General features: G+C 36.8%; 1 protein-coding gene across 5 annotated transcripts in view; it reads right to left on the minus strand.

Annotated features, from left to right (window-relative positions):
• Nckap5 (NCK associated protein 5) overlaps positions 1–24108 on the minus strand; it is an 863608-nt gene that overhangs the window by 435909 nt on the left and 403591 nt on the right. For all 5 annotated transcript variants that reach the window (XM_047544852.1, XM_047544850.1, XM_047544849.1 and 2 more), the window contains one exon: positions 18725–18858. In XM_047544852.1, coding sequence (XP_047400808.1) covers positions 18725–18858 — 134 coding nt within the window. The remainder of the gene's footprint in view (positions 1–18724; positions 18859–24108) is intronic.

Consider the following 24108-nt stretch of genomic DNA (forward strand, 5'->3'; position numbering starts at 1 on the left):
TGGAGGACAGCTCAGATTTAAAGCTTTACTCATCACTTTTGGAAGTAATAAGATAGTTTCCTAGCATGAGCTAAAGTTTTTATCTGGATGGTTCTATATCACCATCAATGAAAATATTTAACATGCTGGCATGTTCAGTATAGCTAGTATTCTTCTTTATGTGTAAGTTGAGTTTTTTTGATGGTAGAAGACTTTTTAAATTGGATCCTGATTCCTTTAAACAATAGTCTCAGGATAACAATACTCAACACTTCTTCAAAACTACCACTACTGAAAATAATTTCATTTTTCCTTTGTTTCTTTTTGTCTCTAATTTCACCATTTGTGAATGGATGAACTTCAAATATTTTTAAGTCACTTCAAATTATTTTCTCTGTGTAGATTTGCTATCAACTAAATTTGCCTTCAATTTTCAAAATGGTTAAAAATTACTAATTACATTACAGTTATATTAAATATGTTTATATTTCTACAAGTCAAATCCTCAAAACAATATTTGTTCAGAAAAATCTAGCTTCTAATCTCATTCCATATTTTTGTGTATGTGTATGCATATACCTACCGCACCACAAATCCCACTTTCTTTTTTTTTCTTTTTTTTTTTTAAAGGAGGAAAGATTTATTCTGGGTCATGGTCTCAGAAGTTTCACTCTGTGGTCACTTGGCTTCATTGCTTCTGGACCTGTGATGAGGCAGTGCATCATGATGAGGAGCATGTGGTAGAATAAAACAGCTTACCTCATAGTGGACAGGAAGTAGAGAGAGAAGGAAAGCATTCATGGTCAAAACATACCCTTCCAAGGCACGCCCCAGTGACCCACTTCCTCCAGCGAGGTTCTACCTTCTTCAGTTTCTACCACCTCTCAATAACACCACCATATTATGAACCCATCCATGGCTGCATCAACTGGTGAGGTAAGTTAAAACTCTCATGATTCAATCACTTTCCAAAAGCTCCACCTCTGTACATACTTTTTTTTTTTTATTGTATACAAATGGGATACATGTTGTTTCTCTATTTGTACATAGAGTCAAGGCATACCATTTGTGTAATCATACGTTTACATAGGGCAAAGATGTTTACTTTTTTTCCCTTCCCCCCCACCCCTCCCACCCCTCCCACCCCTCTTTTCCCTCTATACAGTCCTTCTTTCCTTCATTCTTACCGATCTCCTTATCCCTAACCCTAAACCTAACCCTAACCCCTCCCACCCCCCATTATATGTCCTCATCCGCTTATCAGCGAGATCATTCGTCCTTTAGTTTTTTGAGATTGGCTTATCTCACTTAGCACGATATTCTCCAATTTCGTCCATTTGCCTACAAATGCCATAATTTTATCATTCTTCATTGCGGAGAAATATTCCATTGTATATATATATGCCACAGTTTCTTTAGCCATTCATCAACTGAAGGGCATCTAGGTTGGTTCCACAATCTGGCTATGGTGAATTGAGCAGCAATGAACATTGATGTGGCTGTATCTCTGTAGTATGCTGATTTTAAGTCCTTTGGGTATAGGCCAAGGAGTGGGATAGCTGGGTCAAATGGTGGTTCCATTCCAAGCTTTCTGAGGAATCTCCACACTGCTTTCCAGAGTGGCTGCACTAATTTGCAACCCCACCAGCAATGTATGAGTGTTCCTTTTTCACCACATCCTCGCCAACACCTATTGTTGCATGTATTCTTGATAATCGCCATTCTAATTGGGGTGAGATGAAATCTTAGGGTAGTTTTGATTTGCATTTCCCTTATTACTAGGGATGTTGAACATTTTTTCATATATCTGTTGATTGCTTGTACATTTTCTTCTGTGAAGTGTCTGTTCATTTCCTTAGCCCATTTGTTGATTGGATTGTTTGTATTCTTCGTGTAGAGTTTTATGAGTTCTTTATAGACTCTGGAAATTAGTGCTCCATCTGAGGTATGGTTGGCAAAGATATTCTCCCACTCTGTAGGCTCTCTCTTCACATTTCTGATAGTTTCCTTTGCTGAGAGAAAGCTTTTTAGTTTGAATCTATCCCAGTTGTTGATTCTTGCTTTTATTTCTTGTGCTATGGGAGTCCTGTTAAGGAAGTCTGATCCTAAGCCAACAAGTTGAAGATTTGGACCTACTTTTTCTTCTATAAGATGCAGGGTCTCTGGTCTGATTCCGAGGTCCTTGATCCATTTTGAGTTGAGTTTTGTGTAGGGTGAGAGATAGGGGTTTAATTTCATTCTATTGCATATGGTTTTCCAGTTTTCCCAGCACCATTTGTTGAAGAGGCTATCTTTTCTCCATTGCATATTTTTGGACCCTTTGTCTAGTATGAGAAAATTGTATTTATTTGGGTTTGTGTCCATGTCCTCTATTCTGTACCATTGATCTACCTGTCTATTTTGATACCAATACCATGCCGTTTTTGTTACTATTGCTTTGTAGTAGAGTTGAAGATCTGGTATTGCAATACCCCCTGCTTCGCTCTTGCTACTGAGGATTGCTTTAGCTATTCTAGGTTTTTTATTCTTCCAGATGAATTTCATAATTGCTTGCTCTATTTCTGCAAGGTACATCATTGGGATTTTAATTGGAATTGCATTGAATCTGTATAGCACTTTAGGTAGTATAGCCATTTTGACAATATTAATTCTGCCTATCCAGGAACATGGAAGATCTTTCTATCTTCTAAGGTTTTCTTTAATTTCTTTCTTTAGTGCTCTGTAGTTCTCATTGTAGAGGTCTTTCACCTCTTTTGTGAGATTGATTCCCAAGTATTTTATTTTTTTTGATGCTATTGTGAATGGGGTAGTTTTCCTAATTTCTCTTTCTGAAGATTCATCACTTATGTATAAAAATGCATTGGATTTATGAGCATTGATCTTGTAACCTGCTACTTTACTGAATTCACTTATGAGTTCTAAAAGTTTTCTGGTGGAATTTCCAGGTTCCTCTAAATATATAATCATGTCATCAGCGAACAGGGATAGTTTGAGTTCTTCTTTTCCTATTCGTATCCCTTTAATTTCTTTGGTTTGTCTGATTGCTCTGGCTAGAGTCTCAAGGACGATGTTGAATAGAAGCGGTGAAAGAGGGCATCCCTGCCTTGTTCCAGTTTTTAGGGGGAACGCTTTCAGTTTTTCACCATTTAGAATGATATTAGCCATGGGCTTAGCGTAGATGGCCTTTATAATGTTTAGGAATGTTCCCATTACCCCAATTTTTTCTAGTGTTTTGAGCATGAAGGGATGCTGTATTTTATCGAATGCTTTTTCTGCATCTATTGAAATAATCATGTGATTCTTAACTTTAAGTCTGTTGATATGGTGAATGACATTTATTGATTTCCGAATGTTGAACCAACCTTGCATCCCTGGGATAAAACCCACTTGATCGTGGTGCACTATCTTTTTAATATATATTTGTATGCGATTTGCTAAAATTTTGTTGAGAATTTTTGCATCAATGTTCATTAAGGATATTGGTCTGAAATTTTCTTTCCTCGATATGTCTCTGTCTGGTTTAGGTATCAGGGTGATATTGGCTTCATAGAATGAGTTTGGGAGGGTTCCCTCCTCTTCTATTTCATGGAATAGTTTGAGGAGTATTGGAATGAGCTCTTCTTTAAAGGTTTTGTAGAACTCGGCTGAGAACCCATCTGGTCCTGGACTTTTCTTTGTTGGTAGGCTTTTGATGACCTCTTCTATTTCATTGCTTGAAATTGGTTTATTTAAGTTGTGTATGTCCTCCTCGTTCAGTTTAGGTAATTCATATGTCTCTAGAAATTTGTTGATGTCTTCGAGGTTTTCTGTTTTGTTGGAGTATAGATTTTCGAAATAGCTTCTAATTATGTTTGTATTTCACTCGTGTCTGTTGTGATGTTTCCTTGTTCATTCCGAATTTTAGTAATTTGAGTTTTCTCCCTCTTTCTCTTTGTTAGTGTGGCTAAGGGTTTATCAATTTTATCTATTTTTTCAAAGAACCAACTATTTATTTTGTTAATTTTTCCAATTGTTTCCTTTGTTTCAATTTCATTGATTTCGGCTCTGATTTTAACTATTTCCTGTCTTCTACTACTTTTGGTATTGGTCTGCTCTTCTTTTGCTAGCGTTTTGAGCTGTAGTGTTAAGTCGTTTATTTGTTGATTTCTACTTCTTTTTTTGAATGCGCCCCATGAAATAAATCTTCCTTTAAGTACTGCTTTCATAGTGTCCCAGAGATTTTGATATGATGTGTCTTTGTTCTCGTTTACTTCTAAGAATTTTTTTATTTCCCTCCTGATGTCTTCTGTTATCCATTCATCATATAATAGTGTATTATTTAATCTCCAGGTATTGGAGAATTTTCTGGTTTTTATTCTGTCATTTATTTCTAATTTCAATCCATTATGATCTGATAGAGTACAAGGTAGTATCTCTATTTTCTTGTATTTGCTAACAGTAGCTTTGTGGCATAAAATATGGTCTATTTTAGAGAAGGATCCATGTGCTGCTGAGAAGAAAGTGTATTCGTTCTTTGTTGGATGGTGTATTCTATATATGTCCGTTAAGTCTAAATTGTTGATTGTGTTCTTGAGATCTATAGTTTCTTTATTCAATTTTTGTTTGGACGATCTATCCAGTGGTGAGAGAGGTGTGTTAAAATCGCCTAGTATTATTGTGTTGTGGTCTATTTGATTTCTGGAATTGAGAAGGATTTGTTTGACGTACGTGGATGAGCCAATGTTCGGGGCATAGATATTTATGATTGTTATGTCTTGCTGTTTATGCTTCCTTTAAGCAGCATGTAATGTCCTTCTTTATCCCTTCTGACTAGTTTTGGTTTGAAGTCCACATTATCTGAAATGAGGATGGATACTCCAGCTTTTTTGCTGTGTCCGTGTGCATGGTATGTTTTTCCCATCCTTTCACCTTTAGTCTATGGGTGTCTCTTTCTATGAGATGAGTCTCTTGCAGGCAGCAGATTGTTGGATTTTTCTTTTTAATCCAATCTGCCAGTCTGTGTCTTTTGATTGATGAATTCAGGCCATTAACATTCAGGGTTATTATTGTGATATGATTTGTATTCCCAGTCAATTGACTCATATTTGTTTTTGACATGATTTGGTTTCTCCTTTATTTGGCTATTCCTTTAGGCTAGCGCCTCCTGTTGCTGATTTACATCGTTGTTTTTCATCTCTTCCTCATGGAATATTTTGCTGAGAATGTTCTGTAATGCTGGCTTTCTTTTTGTAAATTCCTTTAGCTTTTGTTTATCATGGAAGGATCTTATTTCATCGTCAAATTTGAAGGTAAGTTTTGCTGGGTATAAGATTCTTGGTTGGCATCCGTTTTCTTTCAGGGCTTGGTATATGTTGTTCCAGGCCCTTCTAGCTTTTAGGGTCTGGATTGAAAAATCTGCTGATATTCTTATTGGTTTCCCTCTGAATGTAATTTGATTCTTTTCTCTCGCGGCCTTTAAAATTCTGTCTTTATTTTGTATGTTAGGTATTTTCATAATAATGTGCCTTGGTGTGGGTTTGTTGTAATTTTGTATGTTTGGAGTTCTATAAGCCTCTTGTACTTGGTTTTCCATTTCATTCTTCAGATTTGGGAAATTTTCTGTTATTATTTCATTGAATAGATTGTTCATTCCTTTGGTTTGTTTCTCTAAGCCTTCCTCAATCCCAATAATTCTTAAATTTGACTTTTTCATGATATCCCATAATTCTTGTACATTCTGTTCATGATTTCTTACCATCTTTTCTGTTTGGCCAACTTTGCTTTCAAGATTAAATAATTTGTCTTCAATGTCTGAGATTCTGTCTTCCAGGTGTTCTATCCTATTGGTTATGCTTTCTATGGAGTTTTTAACTTGGTTTATTGTTTCCTTCATTTCAAGTATTTCAGTTTGTTTTTTTTTCAGTATCTCTAACTCTTTATTGAAATGATCTCTTGCTTCCCGTATTTGGTCTTTTAACTGTTGATTGGTGCGATCATTTAATGCCTGCATTTGCTCTTTCATCTCCTCCTTCAATGCCTGCATTTGCTCTTTCATCTCCTCATTAGCTTCCCTGATCGTTTTAATCACGTACATTCTGAACTCCCTTTCTGACATTTCTTCTGCTGTGCTGTCATTGGGTTTTATTGATGTAGTATCTAGGTTTGTTTGGGACATTTTCTTCCCTTGTTTTCTCATAATGGTCAGTTGTCAGTGGGACCCTGAGATATTGCAGTTTTCCACTATTGGCTTATAGTGTCCCAGTAGATTTCCAGTGTATCACCTCCCAGCCTTCAGTAGCCTGATGTCTTGGAGGAATCTGATAAAGCAGCTCATCCGAAGAATACTGCCCCTAGCCCCCTACTGGTTCCACGTTTTGGAACTGGCTCTGTGCGGAAATGCTCTCACTGTGGGCCTGCACCGTGCAGCTGGCCGTGTGGGAAGAGCCCACTGCCGGAGTGTGGAAGGCTACCTTGGGAAGACTCTAGCTGCCCTGCCCGGCTCCAATAAGCCACCTCTATCTGGGCCTGCCACCCAGGCCGAGCTTTACCCAGTGGGCAGACTCACCTGTGGCTCTATTTCAGTCCGAGTCTCTCAATGCCTCCCCTTCTTAACTCCTGGGTTCTGGAGTGACTGGGGGTGCAGTCTCCCTCTAGGACGCCATCTTGGATCGCCCCGAGAAGAGAGCCTGCAGCCTGTGTGGGCAGAGCCGCCTGAAGAGGTCTCTGGCTGCCCTGCCCTGATCCCAGAGGCTGATTGTGGATCAAAGCTCTCCGTTGGTTCGGGGGCTTGTGGCTGGTTCTATGTAGAAAACCTCTCACTGGGCGGTCTGGTCTGAGAAGCTAGCCTTGAAAGGCACCTCCCACCGCAGGGGTCCAGGCTACTTGGGGAGGTCTCTGGCTGCCCTATCCTGGTCCCTGAAGCTGCTTTTGTGCCAGAGTACGCTGTGCTGCGCTGGCTCCAGGACTTGGATCTTGTTCTGGTCAGAAAGGCTCTCACTAGCGGGCCCGCTCCGGGAACCTGGAGAAGCTGGCTGTGTGCGCGGGGCCCACCTCCGGAGTACGCAGGACTGCCTGTGGAAGACTCTAGCTGCCCTGCCTGGCTCCGATAAGCCACCTCTATCTGGGCCTGCCACCCGGGCCGAGCTTTACCCAGTGGGCAGACTCACCCGTGGCTCTATTTCAGTCCGAGTCTCTCAATGCCTCCCCTTATTAACTCCTGGGTTCTGGAGTGACTGGGGGTGCAGTCTCCCTCTAGGCTGCCATCATGGATCGCCCCGTGAAGAGAGCCTGCAGCCGGAGTGGGCAGAGCCGCCTGAAGAGGTCTCTGGCTGCCCTGCCCTGATCCCAGAGGCTGATTGCGGATCGAAGCTCTCCGATGGTTCGGGGGCTTGTGGCTGGTTCTATGTAGAAAGCCTCTCACTGGGCGGTCTGCTCCGAGAAGCTAGCCTTGAAAGGCACCTCCCACCGCAGGGGTCCAGGCTACTTCCCACTTTCTTCATCGGTAAAATATAGCACAAAAATACATATACTTTTTCCCAATATGATATTTTCTTCTCTTATGGAAAATTTTAAATTTTTTTCTGTATGAAAATAAGGAGGAAATATTGATGGAAGTACTTAATTAAAAGAAAAAGCCCTCTATATATCTTTGAAAAGAAGTGTAGTACAAAGGATAAACTCCATAAATCACTATATTAACATCTAATATTTCCTTCAAATCTAACTGAAGATCAATTTCTCCAATTGTTAAGAGTTCATTAACCAAGTAATTCTGGGAAAAGGCATACTGATATTTGAACTTAATTATGAAATTTCATGTTTTATGGAAATGAAAGTATGTCAAAAACAGCTTTTTGTCTCTTAGGCAAAAGGAGAGAATCCATCAATCATAAAGAACATATTTTAAGCAATAATAGATATACTTACAGGTTTTCAAAGACACTGAAATAAAAACTCTACTATAATAGCATATGTTTAAAACACTAACTGCATACTTAATCCAACAATAAAGACTGTACTGAAGCAAATACTGAATTTTTTAGGATAATACATTAATTTTTTAATGTACAACAGGACACGCAGACCTTAGATGAATCCTGATTTGACCAATTCAATGGTTATATGACTTTTCTCAAGTTGTTTAATCTTATTTTTCTTATTGATAAAATACATGTTAGTATATCCTCACAGGATTGTAAGCAATGATATTACATGCTTTCAGCATGCAGAGAAAGAAACCAGCACAAGATTGATATCAAACAATTATAAAATAGGAGATGATATAGAGTAATGGTTAAGACCCAGACTGAGTTCTAACACCAGCTATACATCTTCAAGTTGAATGAAGGAGGACAAGTCAGTTAACCCATATGGGCCTCAGTTTCCTCATATGTAAATGAGAGATTCTAAGTATCTCTCCCATGGAGGGTTATTATCAAAATTAATTACATGTATTATTATTATTATAGTTCCCCCATGAGGAAGGGATATCTATTTGTTTCATGTTACCACTATATCCCTGTTATCTGGTGCAAGATAAATTCTCCTTAAATGTTAATAAAAATAAATGAGGTAACAATTCAAATCTCCTGTGTCTTATGTTTAAAGGTCACTGTGGAAGTTACAAATTGCAGACTTTTCACTTCTAAGAGCTCTCTCCTCACACATTTAGACTGAGTCCTTCGCCTCCCCAGATTTTATTAAGAGGTGGAGGTTCTTACCATCAATGTCACCTCCAAGGCTCTGGACATTCCTAGACTGGGCTTCACATGCATTCAAGATGTAACTACAGTAATGCTACTCCATTTCTTGATTCTTTACTCAAGAAAGTCTGCTGAGAAAGTCTGGGTCTGCAGAATCTGAAGTCATTCAAATCTATTAGAAGGACCTGTAGGATATTTTCTGATAACATATCATGGGTCTTGGTGATTGTTTCTGAAAAGATAATAGACTTGTAAGCATTATATGTGTCATGCATATTAGAAGTATACCAAATATATTATAGCTTCACTAGGAACTCTCTTGACAATAATGTGAATTGCAGAGGGAATTAAAATCAATTCTCAAAGTGTTTCTGACATCAAAGGTGACTGCTGGGCCTCAGAAAATAGTTCAGAGTAAGACTGACTTGCTTGATTGAGATATTCATAAGATCAACACACAAGTAGGCTGGGCATTCTTTCACAAGATGCAGCAGAATAATGCAGACTACATCCAGATCTCTAGGTTGCTCAGAAACGGCCTCTGATGGACTGAGCTCCAGCAATACATATTGCATCCTCTCTCCTCAACACCACTCTTTGTGTTGTGCTTATGTGATGTAAAACATCCTTGCTTCAGTTCTCTATGCAGTCTTCCTCACCTACACATGCTTCAGTATTCACCTCAAATGAATCCCTCACTAGTTCACAGAGTTTCTTTAATAAATTTTTAACCCCAAGTCTCATAGCAAATATTTAAGTATATCTAATACTAATTTTTATGTTTCTTTTCTTTTCCTTTTATTCAAACCATAATATCCTTAGGAACAAGGTCATGACTTTTTTCTGTGCTCCTTACCTTGCTGAACATAGAACCAAATTGTCTTTTCTTCAGTGGTCATACTTTGGTTTCAGAGGTGCCTGCATATAAATTTAATGCAACAATACTTTCTAAAGGAAATTTCATTTTAAACTGAATAACAGGAAAAGTAGAAATATGAAAATTATTTAGCTCAATACAAGGGACCAGGTTAGCCAAATGCCATCCAAAGTGAGGGCTTACTAGTTGGTAAATTCAGCCAGCAACGAGGTCCATCTGAAATAGTACTTCATTGTTTTATTCTATCATTTGCTAAGTACTTACTTTGTGCCAGACTAAAAACATAAGCAGCTCTCCTTCTACAAGGGGAGACATATAATATCCAGGTCCAGAATGCTAGCCAGAAAAAAATAGATAATTATGTGATTAAAGTAAGCATATAAATCAAATGAGGAAAGTGGAATATTACAAAAGTCACTAGGGAGATGGTGAATGTGGAGTATCTGTGGTCTATTGTTGGCTAACTATGTACTGTCTGATCCAACAGAGAAAGATAAAGTTGTCCAGTTTTAGCTAAATTCAATGCCTAAACAGTCCATGGGGCAATTGCTACTGTTTTGATGGTAGCCTAGGTATTTACAAACAGTCAATCATCTGCATGGGTGGTTTGGTAATGCCATGTGAAATTATACTTAAAAGGCAGAGACCACAACTGCACACTAAAGAAAAAAATAATATATCATCTTATGAATTTGACATGGGAAAATGTTCTTTGCCAAATTTTTCTATTAATTGGATATAATTTCACTTATACCTTTGGCCTACATTTTGCTTCAGTATCATCTCTATCGATGAGAATAATCAAGTTTAAAATATCAGCAGCAGACCACATAAATCTACAATTCAAGGCTAAATTCTGTACAGAATACAAGTGCTTCATTTAAGATGTACTTTCTATCATGGATTATAAAGTACAAAAGGAGTGAATGAGGGTACAGAAGGATTGTGTGACCAGAAGTCAGAACTCCTGGTTCTAGATTAGGGTCTCTAAGCCAGGTCCAAAGCAAGTCACTTCATTTTTAAGTTTCTATACTGTTTTCTAGATGTATGATACAATATGTTCTCCCTATCATGTATTAAGTTAGAGTAAAAATCTAATGAAATAATATAGGGAATGGATTTAGAAACAATGACAAATAAATGATGTATAAGTAGCCAGGTTGATATCAATATTAATTAAAATGCTTATTATAAAATGTAACAGCTTTAACTCTTTTTAGGAATTAAATATGTGAAAGAAATTCTTATTTTTATCCTAATAAAAAGCATCTTGTGACTTGCTACTATTCTACCTGACAGGTGAAAACCTTTGGTCAGGAGAAATGTGAAGAAAATTTTGAAACACAATTTAATGAAAACTACAACACATTTCTTCTGTAAGAACGTCATAGCTTCAGCATAGCTAATTTTCTACTTTATTCTCAGTAAACATTCTTAAAAGCTGGAGGCTTTTGGTTATCAACAGATGTGACATTTATAAACAAAGACAATCTTAACTGAATTATTTTTCACAAGTTAAACAAAGGATCCCAAAGAACAGTTCCAAGTGTTTACAATCAGCATCCAGAGACTACTCTGTGGGACTGTGGCTCATTGAATGTACTGCCTATGGATCAACAAGGTCATCAGAAGAGTAATCTACACTCCTGGGATTGCTGCCTTTGCACTTGCCCCATATGCAACCATAGAGCAATGTTATCTGAGGGTCATAAAACACTCTCTGAAAGCAAACTTCACCCTATGGGAAGTAAACTTTCAATGCACCAAATTCTATTTAGTGCCCTGCAGAAAAGAATTCTGCAAAGAGTATTCTGAAACAGACAACTCATCTTTTATAGGTGAGCACTCTATCATATAAGCCCAGGAACAGGAAATCAGGTCTTCATCCTCCCAGGCCATCATGGTTTATAACTCTAAGAATGATGACTATTATCAAATTTTTAAAGATCCCCAGAAATGGCCTTTCTACAATCTCCCTTGGAAGCAAATTTCTATCATAAACACACTACTCATAAAATCCTTCCATATGCTTTCTACTTCAGGGAAGATATTCATTCCTGCATTCATTCATTCATTCATCAACCAACAAATATTTACTGAATGCCTACCATGGCAAAGGTTTTTGGCAGTAATGTCAGAGATGTACTGGAGAGAGAGATGTTCTCTATTCCTTGGATAGGCAACAGCCTTTAACTATTTAGGATCATCATTAGGAGCAATGTATGAAAACAGTCGCAAATTTGAAGAAAATATAAGGCCATAGAAATGCACGGAACAATTTAAAGAACAAAATTTAGACTTTAGGAATTTTACAGGTCACATGATCTATGTTCTTCAACAGGTAAATTTGAAGGAAAAGAAAGGGAGAGAAGGTAACCTACAGGCTCAAAGAAACTTAAAAGATACATTCATCTTTTTAAACAAATAGGCAAAATTAAACCAAAGTATCTGAGGATACACACATACTATGAATTTACTAAAGTAACAGGGAGGTTATTGCTATAAAATTATTCAATTGGAGAATGATAAGATTGGGAAGGTTCACCAGGAGGGATCTTGGGTAGTTGACTGAGTTTTCTTCCTTGACCTAGTATTATTTACAAGGGTATTCACCTTAGAATAGTACTTTAAACTAAGATTTCACTTTGAGTGGTTTTATATATGGATGTTTTATTTTTTTAAGAAATATCTATTGATGTGCAACAACTAGATCTTTGCTAATGGGAGTGCAAAATGGCACAGTTATTTGGAAGACTCTGGCAGATTCTTTTAAACTGAAGCAAATGCTTACTATATAGCTCAGTAATTCCATTTCATGTATTTGTCCAAGAGATATGGCAACACCCTGTAAGACCCAGGCATAAATATTTATGCCAACTTTAATCATACTCTATAAAAACTGTAGGAAATCCTACTGTCCATCAATAAGTGAATGGATAACAAGCAGTATTATCTATATAAAGAATATATACTCAGTGATAAGAAAGAATGAATCATTGATGTGTGGGAAATCATGTAGTTATCTCAAAAGAATCACACTCAGTGAAGGAACAAGTCTTTCTGGAAGATACAAACCTATAGTGAGAGAATTCAGATGAGTCCTTGCCAGGGGATTGGGTTTTAGGTAGGGAACTTATCAGGAATGTGGAGATAGTTTGTGTTTTGATCATGGTGGTAGTTATAAGAAGGTACATGCTTGTCAAAACTTACCATATTGTACTCTTTTAAAAAGTGAATTTTCTATAAACCTTATCAATAACATGAGCTTTTATTATTGAACAGGAATGAATTTAGTTTCCAGTTGTAAAAGAGAACATATTCTTCTGTATCCCAATCTTCATTTTGTAAGAATGTGTTGGAGTAGAGATAGAGACACATTAGTCATTGAAAATGTATATAATGAAGTGACCAAATCACTGATAGTTATGATGGCTTTATTCAGAGAAATTATTTAGATGTGAAAACTATTAAGATCATTGTTAAGCTCTCTCTGTTGAGGGTTTTTTTTTTTTTTCCTAAACCTGTTCAAATAAATCCTAAAGAAGACAACATCAGAGCCAAGACCAATAGTGATTATGTTCACTGTAGGGTATCTTAACTTCCTTTTGCCAGTAAAGTGCGTTAGTAGTTAATTTTCATTGTCCTCAAAAGAAATTTTTCATCTGGGCTTGGCAGTTTTCTAATCTTGACTTCTCCAGTCAAGTAACCAAAACAGACATGGTCCATCAGCCCAAAAGAGCAACACTGTGATTACAGTATGGACAATGAGATAGTCCACTTCAACATTCAACATGAAAGCCCATTGTCAGAAACTTCAGAAAGCTGGTTATCACTGCATAATGATTACTTCATCCAATAAATAAGTGCATTTCATTTTATAATGCACTGTCTTCAAAAGAGTATAAAAAGCATTATAAAACTATAATGCAATCCAATTTCCTCATTTTACAAATGAGCAAATTGAGATTCAGAAGGGTCAAATTATTTAACCAGAGTTATTAAGCTAGATATAAGTGTGGCTAAAATGAGGCCCTACAGAAGCCACTAAACAGAACAGAGCTCTTAAAAATGGAAAGGAAACTCCATTATGCCTTAATATTGTGTTTCTTATCAGAAATGAATAATAGTACAACTTCCATGTTGTGTACTCAACAACATGTAGCTCTTAACAAGAATTTAAGAATAAACATATAACTCTGTCAACACTTCTAAGGCAGAAACAGAAAGAAAAAGGAATGAAGGAATGTTCCACATTCAGTAAGTTAGTAATAACCCAGGGAGCTGAATATAGCTTTCCTTTCTAGTTCTGCACATAGTTGGTTTCAGCTCTCCCACCACCATGCTTTGCTCAAGTGATAGCTTACATGGTAGATCACTAAGATATACACTGCTGAAATGAAAACATGATCTGTATTATGTTAAACAAGCATTTTTAAAGAAGCATTTAAAATCTTTTCTTTCATCTGCTGTAATTTGAAGAAAATCTATCCTTGGACCAACACTGTTTTGCCATTTCATATGGAGTGGCAGATGAGAGGGCCCCCATTTTTATGAAAAGTCTCAGCCAGAAATATTGCTGATGGTGTAGAAATAGCAACTCCAAATCAATAGAAAATTGCCCTCTATATTCATCAGGAGGAACAAGGCACTCAGGAGAGTCAGCCACAGAGATGAGTTAAAGTTGATGAATGGTGTGAGATGGGAACAAATGTAGAAGAGGAACAGAAGAGCTGTTGATTGTCCAAAGGTCAATTGACAGCTTTTCTCATCTTGTTGTATTTTACTCCTTCTAAAGATGCAGAGAAAATGTTCTTTTAATGTACCAGACAGATACAGAGGCAGAATAGAGTACGTGGGTAGCACATTTAAGGGCATATTATCGTCTTTCATACTCACTTCTATGCCAGGTGCCTATGGCTTCAGAATGGGCAGTAGAATATGAACCCTAGGATTTCATAAAGTCTCTGAGAGCCTATAATGTGAACAGCAACCAGCGAACAAGTCAAGTGGTGAAACCATCTCTGTTTATGGCTCCTTGAGGTTCAGCAAGCAGCAGACTGCACTTAAGCATAGCAATCAACAGTGATAGGAGAATCCCCATTACAGTAAGTGAAGAAACAGCTCCAAAGCAGCAGATCACAGCACCAGGGGGAAGGACATAACAGGAACAGAGAAATCCTGGATGTGTGGGATAAAGCTTGGACTTGATTTGGTTGGTTTTTTAACTATCCTGGATAATTAAGAATGACAAAACCTAATTGTTCCTCTTGCTTAGGTGTACAATGCCTGGTGTATAAACACATGTCAAAGAGTTCAAGGCTGCAAAGAAACACCAATTGATTCCTGATACTTTGAATGTGATACAGTTTACTAACTGAAGAGGATTTCTCAAGTATGTCAGCCAGGTGGTGTATCTGCCAGACCAATTCTAATTTAAAGCTTCAAATGTGTCAATCATTAATTTCATCCGACTATTCATGCATCAGCATTATGCATTAACAAGTTTGAAATCTGCCTGTCCTGAGTCTGCACAAAATTTCCCTCATTTACAGCTACACTAAAAATGCAATGTTGTACATATACTTACATATATGATTTGTATGAAATCAGTACTTGTAGAAATGCTTATTTCTTCATAAGCCTATTTTTTAAAATAACTGTTATTACATATCAACATATCTTACCCAACTTGGAGATGTTCTTGAAAGTACTCCTCCAGATAAATCTAGTTGATGTGCAAACAGTTCATTTACTCCAGGTAGAATAATGAAACTGAGGATAAATCCTTATTTTTTTAGCCAGACAGGAAGACAGAGACATAGCCTTAGTCTACACCACTAAGCTGGCTGGCTGGACAAGCACAATTCTGACAAGCCGTCAGGGTGGGAGGAGAATTATGGAATTAGAGATGATTACAGAACTAATCCCTCATAAAATATGCCCAGCCATGTATACCACCAGACAGTGGTTAAGCAATCACCATCACATCTGGAAAGCATCTTTGATTTATATCACAAAATAATAAGAGCATCAAGAGACAGCCCTAATGATGCCACCATCTGCTTTTAGGTACACTCTTATTAAAGGGTTCTACCAACTGTGGGGGTAGTTTAATTTGATAGTACCTATTTTTTCCTTCTTTGTATTTACATTTAGGAATATAAATGGTCAAAACAAGTTTATTATGCTTGTCCGCATCATCCTCCATGCAGGCAATTTCTGATTTATGAGTTTAGAGCTGATTGTGTAACTTCTAGTTGCATATTTGTTTTATTTTTATTGCCCAAACTTTGGACCATTACTAATCATTATACCTTAATCAGAGGTCAAGAGGAAGGAAGGGATTGTGGATGGAAGTTTGATGGTGACATAAAGGGAACCACTCACTCATTTTTATGGATTTTTATTATAAGTGATTCCATTACTCATTAATACAAATAATTACAAATGTTCAGGATTGCCTTGTGCCTTCAAGCCATTGGGCCCAGCACACAGCTGAAATTTCATATACCCAGAAATATATGGACTGACTTTTTTCACTCACTCATCCCAGTACCTGAAGAACTCCATTTTCCACATGCCCCCAACTGTCCCAGTATCTAACTTGTTATTCAGTTCCTTCTCCATTGCATCATATTGTCTCTAAAGATGAGACTTGGAAGTCCTTAAGTGTTATTTAAAGGCTCCCCTGTTTATTATGCTATCAAATATTCCAAGAAACCGTTATACGACCCGATGCAGGCACCCATCTCTTATAACTCTGTGAAAAAAAAATAGAAAATGCAGGTACATGTATGTGTAGATATAGTACATGCATATAGATAGATAGATAGATAGACAGATAGAGAGGTAGATGTTGTCATGAATCTGCCATATAGTACTTGACTTAAGAGTTTTGGACAATAGAATAGTTTTTATTTCACCAGATCCTTCAGACATGGATCCAGTATTCTTATTTCATGTATTAAAAAAAATTTAGAAACTGTTTAACTTTTCAAACATAAGTGATATAGAAGAAGTAGTGGCACTCTTAAGAATCAATCCTAATTTGCACCATTTCGAACCAATATCAATTTTATCCATTGATGTCTCCTATGAAGGGGGCCTGTCTGATACATATACTTATGAACTTATTTCCAGAGATAATGTCCCTCTATTTAGGAAGCAGTAGTTTTTGACTATGAAATAAGAATTACCTCTCTCTCACGTATTCCTTTTCAACCAGTTGCTCATTTTCAGAAAACCTGTTGGGCTATGTGACTATGACTACCTGTCACATTCACTTTTATGACCTTTATTTTCTACTTTTATTTTTACAGCCTTATTGTAAATCTACCTTCTATTGTAAGATATGCCACATTCTTTGAGAAAGGAGTTTATGGACGATTTTAAAAGAAAACCTCAGCTCATGAACAAAGTAAGTCGACATCCCAAATAATATTCCACACCAAATGAACTAATCAACCCAGAATAAAAAGGATAAAATTATGAATATAACACTTTTAATTCAATGTAATAGTTTGGATTATATAAATTATATGAACATTTAAATGCTGAACATGTTGGAGGACATATTCTTTAATACTGAAAATTTTATAATGACTTAAATTAACAGGATTATTTAAATAAGCATTACTAGAAATATCTTCAAAACCAAAATTTAAATTGTGAAAGGCCATCAGACTTGGTTCATTAGATCTCCCCAAATTATCATGTAATTATCTTATCTGTTATTTATGTTTATCCCCCTCCATCTTTCACTGATTTACATTAGTTGCCTGGCTGTAATTGGACTTGAACTTTTCAGTTTCAATGAAAGTTTACATAAGAAAACTGATTATGCTGGGAAAAAAAATCTCACAAAAGCAGTATGTAGAATCAACCACTATTTATTATACATATAATTATCTTTTCTTTCAGCTTAGGATACAATCTTGGCTCTTCTATAATTCAAATCTGTATAGAATTGTCATTTGATTTACAGCAGATGACCCAGCATCATATGAAAATAATTCACTGTGTCATGAGACTCACATCATGGAAATCAATAGCTTGAATATCAAGACATCTCAATTAGACACTGGCAAAGGCAAGATCTGCCTCCTTCTTTCCTGTGTCAATAAAATGGCAAGTATTTAAAAACAGTGCTTCTTTTAAAGTTGGTTTTGGAGGATTTATTATTTCCATTTGGGACACTGAAGGCAACTTCCCAAACATGACGCTGCTTGGGAAAAGTTCATATTGGAGGAGAGAAACAAATTATTTTCCTGGTTTTATAAATGCTGAAGAATAGAAATAAAAGTCTCTTATCCCTCACAGGGACCTGGTATCTGGTCCAAGGACTGTAAGTACCCAAGTTTTTTTTTTTTTTTTTTCTTGTAACTGAATAGATTTTAACATAACAGGTCGAACTGTCACCCAGCCCCATATTAACTATAATTGCAGTTGAAAGATTCTAACTGTGCCAGAATTAAAGCTAAAAAGAGCTCCCTTTACCAAATCCACCCTTTAAATTCTAGTTACATTTTTTTCTTTTTCTTTTCTTTTCTTAGTTTTGGTATTGAGAATTGAACCTAGAGGTACTTAACCACTGAGCAACATACCTGGCCTGTTTTTACATTTTATTTAGATACAGGGTCTTGTTGAGCTGCTTAGGGCCTTGCTAAGTTGCTGAGTCTGGCTCTGAACTCATAATCCTCCTGCCTCAGACTCCTGAGCAGCTGGAATTACAGGTGTGTGCCACCATACCTGGCTAGTTATATCTTTCTAAAAGAAAGGTACCCATTGTTTTGTTTTGCTTTATTTTATTTTCTTTAGCACTTATAAATGAGTTTTTCCTAAATGATTAGATCCACACTCACTAACCTAAAATAGGATTGGGATGACTAGAACAATCTCATTCCTCTGGCTAGTCAGACATGGGACATGGTCATAGATCACAAATTCAACACATATTCACAAAAGACCTTTTGAGAAGCCATCAGGGGAAAAGAAGGCAACCAGTGTTAATAGAGCTGAGACTATTTCAAGGGGAAGTGAAAGTTTCAGAAAATTGGTCCAGATGTAATAGGATGACTTGGTCAAAATAGAGTCTAAAATGTTAGGAAATAAGCAACAAAAGTTTGCACAACGGAAATCCCCAGCCCAAGGTATGCACGAAGGCACACCTCTCAGTCAAGAACAGTACCTGGAGAACTGCTGCTGCAGACCACGCATCTGAACTCTGTTGCGCTCAGACTCAAGGGTCACCTCCTGCAACCGCTTCTCACTTTGAAGACGCAAGTGTCTCTCCTCTTCCAATTCATGTATCAGCTTCTCATGCTGTGAGAAACACAAGAAAAGGACTTTCAAGAAGGTGTTTAAGACAAAAAATAACTAGTAATAACTGTTGGTCCCTAAATGCTAGCATGAGCTTCATATGCGTTAATTTCATCCCAATGACAACACAGGGAAATAGATTTTTATCTCTTGTTAAAGAACAGAGAATCAAGGATCAATGAGATGTAAGCAATGTATCCAGCATCATAGAAACCAAAATAAGAGCATTAGTACCTGTTCAAAATTATATCACATCCTCAATGTTTCCATATTCTTTATATTATTGTTTTTATAAAAGGACAAAAACTCTCAAGTTAATGATAATAAGACTAATGAATGAGTTTTAATTTTGCCATATTAGGATTTCAGATATAAAAATAAGCAAAATCGCCCACTGTTTTCATAATTCTAGACAAATAGTTCATTTCACCAATGGGGATTAGGTATCAAAAGAGACTGACTCAGAGTAGTTGGTTCTGCAAGGTCTCAGATCCTCCTTATAATATTGATTCAGTTATGCTCTTTTTTGTTTTGTTTGGGTTCTGTCCTTGTAGCCATTTTTTAAGCTTGCCATGCTTATCGCTGCTACTAAATTGAGCACTTTGCATACAGAATTTGTAATTCTATGATAAAACCAAAGATGCAGGGTTTTATTGCAAGGAACATAAATTCCTAAAGAGAAAGAAGAGAAGCAGAGACTTCTATGTTGACATAAATCAAACCCTATTACTCTGTCCCATGGATTACATGGGGCATACTCACAGAAAGTGACAGCAAAGATGAATTTTATCTAGCTCTAACTTATGGAGGGAAAGTTATCCTGAGGACCATGAAGAAAACACCACAGTCTAATCTAGAAATGAATCATGATCCTCTAAAAGTGCCTACCCATCCCCCTTCCTCTGCACCTTTGACCATGTCCTAGCTTCTGCTTCAAAGGCTCTCCAAGTTCTCTATTGGAAGCCAAGGACTACTCTCAGGCTCAGCTACAGCCATATCTTCTGTATCTTTTCCTCACCAGACCATCATTCTCTCCCTTCATTGGGTTCCTATAGCACCAACTGTACTTACCACCCTGGTGGTCCTTAACATTATTCCGTTGTTATTTTCCTTATATACCTATCATAATTTTCCAACTGGATAAACATTTGTTGGAGATTACGACTATGTCATAGGTGCAAATGCAGTTTGTACTTTTAGCCCATGATCTAATAGTAGCACTGGAAACATCTGCTTATTGATTGTGATACAATCTTTTTGTTAAGTCCTCAGTCAGCTTTTAACCCCCAAATCAGTTCCTTTCATCAACATCAGAAAAAAATGAAATTTTTATGCTGTCATTTTAGAATGTGACATTCTGAAAACTTTGGAAAGGAAGAAAAATATTGGTTGTGGAAAAGAAATATGCTAATTAAAGTTAACTTGGTACAAATGGCTAAAATGGTGAGTTTTAGACATACACACATATATATATTTTATCAATAAAAATAACTACTCAATTATTACACACAATCAACATTTCTCTCTGTATGGGATCATTATAGTCACATATGCTATAATTTCTCTTAAAATTACAAATTTGTTCCAATGCAATTGATAAACCAGGGAACAATTTGAGCATGACATAAATCTCACATTTGCTTCTGGTTGACTTCATTCATGAGAAAAAATTTGTACCCTGCTGACCCAAGTTGCACAGAAATACACAAAATACATTTCAAAGAGACCTCAGTCCACTATGCCCTTTATGAGCCACATTCTTCCTGTGCTACCACTTCATGGTAATTTAGAAGCTACATTGCTTTTTTTTTTTTTTTTTTTTTTTTGATGCTGACCTTTTTTTTTTTTTTTTATTGTGAACAAATGGGATACATGTTCTTTCTCTGTTTGTACATAGAGTAAAGGCATACCATTTGTGTAATCATACGTTTACATAGGGTCATGTTGGTTGATTCATTCTGTTATTTTTTCCCCTTCCCCCCACGCCTCCCATCCCTCTTTTCCCTCTATACAGTCCTTCCTTCCCCCATTCTTGCCCCCCTCCCTAACCCTCACTCTAACCCTAAAACTAACCCCTCCCACGCCCCATTATGTATCATCATCCACTTATCAGCGAGATCATTCTTCCTTTGGTTTTTTGAGATTGGCTTATCTCACTTAGCATGATATTCTCCAATTTCGTCCATTTGCTTGCAAATGCCATAATTTTATCATTCTTTATGGCTGAGTAATATTCCATTGTATATATGCCACAGTTTCTTTATCCATTCATCAACTGAAGGGCATCTAGGTTGGTTCCACAATCTGGCTATGGTGAATTGAGCAGCAATGAACATTGATGTGGCTGTATCTCTGTAGTATGCTGATTTTAAGTCCTTTGGGTATAGGCCAAGGAGTGGGATAGCTGGGTCAAATGGTAGTTCCATTCCAAGTTTTCTAAGGAATCTCCATACTGCCTTCCAGAGTGGTTGCACTAATTTGCAACCCCACCAGCAATGTATGAGTGTACCTTTTTCACCACATCCTCGCCAACACCTGTTGTTGCTTGTGTTCTTGATAATCGCCATTCTGATTGGGGTGAGATGGAATCTTAGGGTGGTTTTGATTTGCATTTCTTTTATTACTAGAGATGTTGAACATTTTTCCATATGTTTGTTGATTGTTTGTAGGTCTTCTTCTGTGAAGTGTCTGTTCATTTCCTTAGACCATTTGTCGATTGGGTTATTTGTAGTCTTAGTGTTGAGTTTTTTGAGTTCTTTATAGATTCTGGAGATTAGTGCTCTATCTGAAGTATGATTGGCAAAGATTTTCTCCCACTCTGTAGGCTCTTTCTTCACATTGCTGATAGTTTCCTTTGCTGAGAGAAAGCTTTTTAGTTTGAATCTATCCCAGTTGTTGATTCTTGCTTTTATTTCTTGTGCTATGGGAGTCCTGTTGAGAAAGTCTGGTCCTAAGCCGACATGTTGAAGATCTGGACCTACTTTTTCTTCTATAAGATGCAGGGTCTCTGATCTGATTCCGAGGTCCTTGATCCACTTTGAGTTGAGTTTTGTGCACGGTGAGAGATATGGGTTTAGTTTCATTCTGTTGCATATGGATTTCCAATTTTCCCAGCACCATTTATTGAAGAGGCTATCTTTTCTCCATTGCATATTTTTGGACCCTTTGTCTAGTATGAGGAAATTATATTTATTTGGGTTTGTGTCCGTGTCCTCTATTCTGTACCATTGATCTACCTGTCTATTTTGGTACCAATACCATGCAGTTTTTGTTACTATTGCTTTGTAGTACAGTTTAAGTTCAGGTATTGCAATACCCCCTGCTTCATTTTTCCTGTGAAGGATTGCTTTAGCAATTCTGGGTTTCTTATTCTTCCAGATGAATTGCATGATTGCTTGTTCTACTTCTGTAAGGTACATCGTTGGGATTTTAATTGGAATTGCATTGAATCTGTATAGCACTTTTGGTAGTATGGCCATTTTGACAATATTAATTCTGCCTATCCAGGAACATGGGAGATCTTTCCATCTTCTAAGGTGTTCTTTAATTTCTTTCTTTAGTGTTCTGTAGTTCTCATTGTAGAGGTCTTTCACCTCTTTTGTGAGATTGATTCCCAAGTATTTTATTTTTTTCAAGGCTATTGTGAATGGAGTAGTTTTCTTAATTTCTCTTTCTGAAGATTCATCACTTATGTATAAAAATGCATTGGATTTATGAGCATTGATCTTGTAACCTGCTACTTTACTGAATTCACTTATGAGTTCTAAGAGTTTTCTGGTGGAATTTCCTGGTTCCTCTAAGTATATAATCATATCATCAGCAAATAGGGATAGTTTGAGTTCTTTTTTTCCAATTCGTATCCCTTTAATTTCTTTGGTCTGTCTAATTGCTCTGGCTAGAGTTTCAAGGACGATATTGAATAGGAGTGGTGAGAGAGGGCATCCCTGCCTTGTTCCAGATTTTAGGGGGAATGCTTTCAGTTTTTCACCATTAAGAATAATATTAGCCATGGGCTTAGCATAGATGGCCTTTACAATGTTAAGGAACATTCCCACTATCCCTATTTTTTCTAGTGTTTTGAGCATGAAGGGGTGCTGTATTTTATCAAATGCTTTTTCTGCATCTATTGAAATAATCATGTGATTCTTGACTTTAAGTCTGTTGATATGGTGAATTACATTTATTGATTTCCTGATGTTGAACCAACCTTGCATCCCTGGGATGAAACCCACTTGATCATGATGCACTATCTTTTTAATACATTTTGTATGCGATTTGCTAAAATTTTGTTGAGAATTTTTGCGTCGATGTTCATTAAGGATATTGGTCTGAAATTTTCTTTCCTCGATGTGTCTCTGTCTGGTTTAGGTATCAGGGTGATATTGGCTTCGTAGAATGAGTTTGGGAGGGTTCCCTCCTCTTCTATTTCATGGAATACTTTGAAAAGTATTGGAATGAGCTCTTCTTTAAAGGTTTTGTAGAACTCGGCTTTTGACGCCCACACCCACAAGTCATCTGTAGGTCTTTTTCAAGGTAAAATGTCAAATTCATTGCAGTATTTATGTATTTCTTAACCACTGAACACATGGAAAACTTCGCTATCATTTTTATTAGGTTTCTTTTTTTTTAAGGTGTCACTTACAAAATTTTTAGTATTGCATTCCTAGTCACATTTCCCGCCTTATGATTCCTATTGTGTGGTTTTGCAGAGTGCAGTGATTTTTAGAAATATATATGTCATGTTATAGCAGGGCAGATAGTACATCACAATAGAGAATAAGAAATAAGAATCAAGAACAGAATTCCAAAGTGCTTTCCCTTTTCACTTCCCCTTGACAAGCAAAGAGTTGAGTGGAGCACAAAGAATCAAACATAAAAACAAAAGGATATCTTAAGTTCAAGTCTTTGTTCTGCAAATGATCTTGTCTATACATCTTAGCCCTCACACAGCAACAGAGCTTGCATTAACTCTTGCTTAATTGAGCTATCCTCTCATGAAACCTCAAAGGGAGGAGATTCCAGTTTCACTGGGTAATTCATTTTTTTTTTAATTCTTCTGCTAATGTTTTAAGAATTGCTTAAATCATTCAAATATTAGAAGTCATTTCTATATACATGTTCCCAGGAAGGAGAAAAAATCTATGTAAATTCTGATAATTCCCTCATTTAATAGAGAACTACACTGGGGAAAGGAACTATGTGTTACCCAATGAATTCATTCATTTGCTTAAGACACATGTGTTCACTGAGCAG

The sequence above is a fragment of the Sciurus carolinensis genome, chromosome 3 (assembly GCF_902686445.1).
Source record: "Sciurus carolinensis chromosome 3, mSciCar1.2, whole genome shotgun sequence".
Taxonomy (NCBI): Eukaryota; Metazoa; Chordata; class Mammalia; order Rodentia; family Sciuridae; genus Sciurus; species Sciurus carolinensis.